Genomic DNA, 4633 nt, shown 5'->3' on the forward strand with positions numbered 1-4633 from the left:
AACACCTGAAATTTGGTGCTGGGCTCTGCCCTACTGCCTCCGCCACCCAAATCTCCCCGTTCCTTCTTATGCCAGGCTGAGGAAAAGGAGCGTTTGCAGAGCTGAGACCCTGGGACAGCCTTCCGTAATTTCCCACCACCCAAAGGAAAGCCAGGAAGCTTGTTTAATATCTCAGAATCAAATCGTGCCCCCGAATCTACAAATTGGGGCCAGGTTATTTAGCTTCCAGTCAATGAGCTCTTTGTTTTACGTAGCCAAGTGCTGAATTCTTTCCCTATTTTGCCTTCTGAGCTGCGCTGATAAAATATTCTGGATGCTTTTTCGTTCTGCGTTTGGAAGAATAAGGTATTTTTGTCTTCCCCGGCTGTCAGTCAGAATGAAAATGTTTACCAGATGTCTGTGCTCGTAACCCCCTTTGAATCACTGCCCTGCAATAATTTCCTTTCTATCTCGCCTTCTCTCAAGCACCGACAGAGCTTTGTTTGCTCAATGGTATCAAAGTGCTCAGGGAGCAGAAATTTATGCTAGCTTCAAGCATGGAATCACAATAGAATTGTAAGGGTTGGAAGGGACCTCTGGAGAACATCAAGTCCCAACGCCACAGGGTGAGGGTTAGAGGGCACGCAAGAGTTCCTCCTACTTTGCAGGGCTGGGGCCACCGTCTTGGCGAATCGGAAGTTGGCGTTGACACGGGAGCACATCCCAGTGGTGTAGTAGGAGCTGCCACACTCGTGGGACCAGAGAGGGCTGCAGGCCTGGAACAGGAGACAGCATCAGGGATGGTCTGGGAATGGCACTTTTTCATTGTGTGGGAAAGCAGGAGATCAGAGCATCGCTTGGAGCATCACCATAACCACCAGCATCACCATGACCAGCACCAACATCACCACCATGCAGAGCTTGCAGCTGCCCGCCACCCAGATCCTGAACCACCAACAGGGCATGCGGGGAGCTGGAGAAGCATTTGCACACGTGCATCTTTGTAAACATGCTTATAAATACGTGCGCAAGCGTATCTGCATGCATTCATACATGTGCATAGCAGAGAGTCCCCCCCTCTCACCAGGAAGCTGCTGTCCTTGGGGTTGGTGGCCAGGCTCAGCCCCAGGCGCATGTTGTCCTTGCGCTCGGACACGTTGGACAGAGTGACTCTTCCTTTGGAGAGAGGACACGGTTAGCTGCTGCCTGCCTGCATGGAGCATCCCTGCCATGAGAGCCAGGGACACCGAGAGCTGCAGAGTTTGTGCTTTCCCTTTTGTTTTTGAAGCAGATTGTTAAGATAAGGTTGTTTTTTGTTTTTTTTTCTTCTTGCCACAACAAACAAAGAGAAATGTCTTCTGGGAATGAAACTGTGAGTCACAGACTCTTACTACGTAGGAAGTCCTTAGGAGAGAAACCCCTCTGAGCAGCTCTAGCATCTCATCCTTTAATGTTGGGCCAGCATGCATTTATATTTGTGCCTTTCTTTCATTTCCCATGTCACAGTCCAGAAACCAGGAACGGCCCATGGGGCAACCCTTTATTTTGGTTAACATGAATAGCACTTAGCTTTGACAAAAGCACCGTCTAACCCTTTCATTCCCCCAGTGCAGCTTCACGAGCACGTCCAAGCTCCCTCCACCCAAGCTGAGGATACTTAACCCTCACTGATGCCCACTGACCTGGGCTGGGAACCCAGGTGGGGCCCATGGAGAAAATGGAGACAACAGGAATGATGAGGATGATGGGGAAAATGGGAACAAGGGGGACAATGAGCACAAAGGGAACGATGGGGACAGTGGGAATGTTGGGGAAAAAGGGAATGATGAGCATGATGGAGACAGTGGGGCAATGTTCCTGCCAGCCTTCTGGCTCCTGTGGCAGCCAACAGTTGTCCTCCTCTTGGCCGTGCAGGAATGCCTGGTGTCACTGCAGGGCAGCCCTGAGCTTGCTTTTACTCAGGTGGCCTCAATGCTAAGTAGTCAAAATAATAAAAATAGAGGGTGCTCTCTGAACTGTTTTTTTTTTCATTGGAAACTTGTTTCCAATGGAAAAAGATAGCTTTTTAGCCAAATTCAGATTTGCACGAGAGATTTATTCACTGGAAAAATCTTGAAGTTCTTATAAAACAAAGCAAATAATAATAATAATAAGAAACCACAATGTTTTCAAACTAAACCATATTTGCTTCCAATCAATCAAGCACTGTGGATGAGCCAAAGATCCTTCTCTCTTATCAGCTCTGGTAGGAACCCATAACAGTTCAGATGACTAATGATGATAAATAAAGTGCAAACTCCTGCTCCGCTGCGAAACCACCCGAGAATTTGCCCCTAAGCCCCAGAGACGTTTCTCAAGACCCTGGGAAAGTCCCAGGCTCTCTCATTCCCACTGACATGGGGGCAATATGGAGAACTCATCCCCCAGCCTGGGACATCCTGCTCTTTGCTGGTGTGTGATGAGGTTGAGGTGGTCGTTACCCACCGCTGACTTTGTCCTGACTGAATGACTCAAACAATTTAAGCTCTATTAACTAAACAGATGTTTAACTCCATCCTGACTTACTTCATTTTATCCTATTGATGCTTAAAGCTCATGGCCAGGAGTCACACAAACACCTGAAATAGTGACCCAGCACCCCTCGTGCCCTGGGATGCAGTACCTAGGTTGAGCTTGGTGCAGTTGCTGTGAGTGTCGCTGGTCAGTGGGCACTTGTAGACATCTCCTGTCTTCTGCTGCCCATTGGTCTCGTAGGGGGCCCCCACCACCAGCCTGCAAAAAGAGGCACCTGTCAGTGTCTCAGGGCTGACTTTTTGTCAGAAAAATGAAAAAAAAAAAAACAACAAAAAATGAAATCCTTCCCTGCGAGGATGTGGTCAAAACATTTTCATCCGTTAGCTCTTGCAAAATCAGACCCAGTTCCCACCAGTCCCATGCAAACCTATGAACTGGCCATGTGCCTTACTGCTGCTGGGAAGCACTGCTTGATACCCAAAGGAAAAAGTAACCCTAACTCACATTGAGGTGCATGGGGAATATTCTCCACTAAAAAGGTAAAAAAGTGAATTTTCAGGAGATTTGCTCCACGCTGGGGTTGCTCACTTATGATCAGCCCAGAGTGGTCCGGTGGTAACCAGCTCAGGGGCAGGCAAGGATGCTGGGCATCCATCTGTACACTGAAATAAGCAGAGGTTTATCAGCTGATAGAAACACATAGAGCCAGAAAGGCTGTGGGATTCGTCTGGGACATTGCAAGCATTTTTCTCACTTTCTTGTGGACTTGACCAGACTGGAACAAAGCAGCAAACCAAAGGGGGAGAAGAGCAGGACCTGAGGAATTCATCCCTTTCTTCCAGGCCAGTTCAAAAATAACCTGAACCACGGGTTTCTGGCACCTTCTGCTCCCAACGTGTTAGCCCAAAATAAATCTAGTCCACTGCATTTTGTTTTAAGAACCCATTGGTGGATGCAGCCATCCCCATCCAGATTGCTGAACACACAGGACCTCTTTTGTTCTGGGCTGCCCTACACAACAGCTGGCAAAGCCACCGTTTCCAGCACAGATGTTCCCAGTTAGGCCAGATTCGGTAATTTTTTTAAACGCTGCTTCTACAAAGACAGTAAGCAATCATTCTTTTATTCCATCACTATTAAATGGGATTGCTCACCAACCGAAAACCTTCAAAATCTAAGAAGTATTTAAGGATTCCCATGGAAATACTTCCTGTCTTACAGCTTCACTCCTAACGAGGAGATTAATTAGGATAAAATAACAACCATCTGGAACCATGCTCAATGGCATCCAGAGGTTGTGTACCTTCTCCTGGACATGTAGGAGGAGTTTGCTCATGTCTCTCTGCTTCTAGCCCACACATTATTATGGTCAGAAAAAGAGAAGGCAACAGATGTGAAAAGATGTTGGGGTGGAAGACAGAAAAAACCTTGGAGATGAGAAGAAATAAAGGTTGAGGCATCTCAAAGGATGATCCTCATTTGTTTGTTCTTCATTCCCCAAGAGTCGAACACAAATAGGATTTAACAGGAACGTGGAGCACCTTCACCTTGGTGGCCCCCAACGCACTGTGTCCAGGATCCCCCTGAGGCTGCAGGATATGCGCTCCCCAGCCCAGGAATTACCCTCCCCGTGGGAAAATCCAACCTGGGAATCTCCTGCTAATAGATACTCCCATATCACCATTATCACACTATCCGTTAATTAATAATCAGCAACATTTGACAACAATCTGTAAAGCAAGAGACAGTGGTGATGGCAGAACAGCCCATCCCACCCATTCCCCAGCCCTACATCACGCCTGGAGGCTCAGAGAAAGCTCAAATACTTACAGCCACTGCCGTAAATGTAGCGGAAATGCATGAAGGGGTTGAGGAGCTCACCAAAACAGATTTTTTGCCTTCCGAAGACAATGGCATTGTTTTCCCTCTTGGGTTAAATAGAAGTGATTAATTAGCCAAAGCCGTCAAACTCCCGTGGAAACTTGGCAGCTCAGGAGAAGGCTTTTGCAGCTGTTGGGAAGGTGATGGTGCAGGCTGTGGGATCAGGGAATGTCTCCCCAAGGCAGCGATGCCAGCTTGCAGGTTACCAACCCCTCCCTTTATCTTGCGCTTTGTAAACTTGTGGTCTAAATAGTTCTTT

General features: G+C 47.6%; 1 protein-coding gene across 1 annotated transcript in view; it reads right to left on the minus strand.

The window, feature by feature from the left end:
• ITGA11 (integrin subunit alpha 11) overlaps positions 1–4633 on the minus strand; it is a 36000-nt gene that overhangs the window by 18095 nt on the left and 13272 nt on the right. Inside the window, 3 exon segments of the mRNA XM_003209597.3 lie at positions 641–755; positions 1064–1155; positions 2642–2751. Of these exon segments, the coding sequence (XP_003209645.2) occupies positions 641–755; positions 1064–1155; positions 2642–2751 (317 nt within the window).

Source organism: Meleagris gallopavo, chromosome 12 (genome assembly GCF_000146605.3).
Source record: "Meleagris gallopavo isolate NT-WF06-2002-E0010 breed Aviagen turkey brand Nicholas breeding stock chromosome 12, Turkey_5.1, whole genome shotgun sequence".
Taxonomy (NCBI): Eukaryota; Metazoa; Chordata; class Aves; order Galliformes; family Phasianidae; genus Meleagris; species Meleagris gallopavo.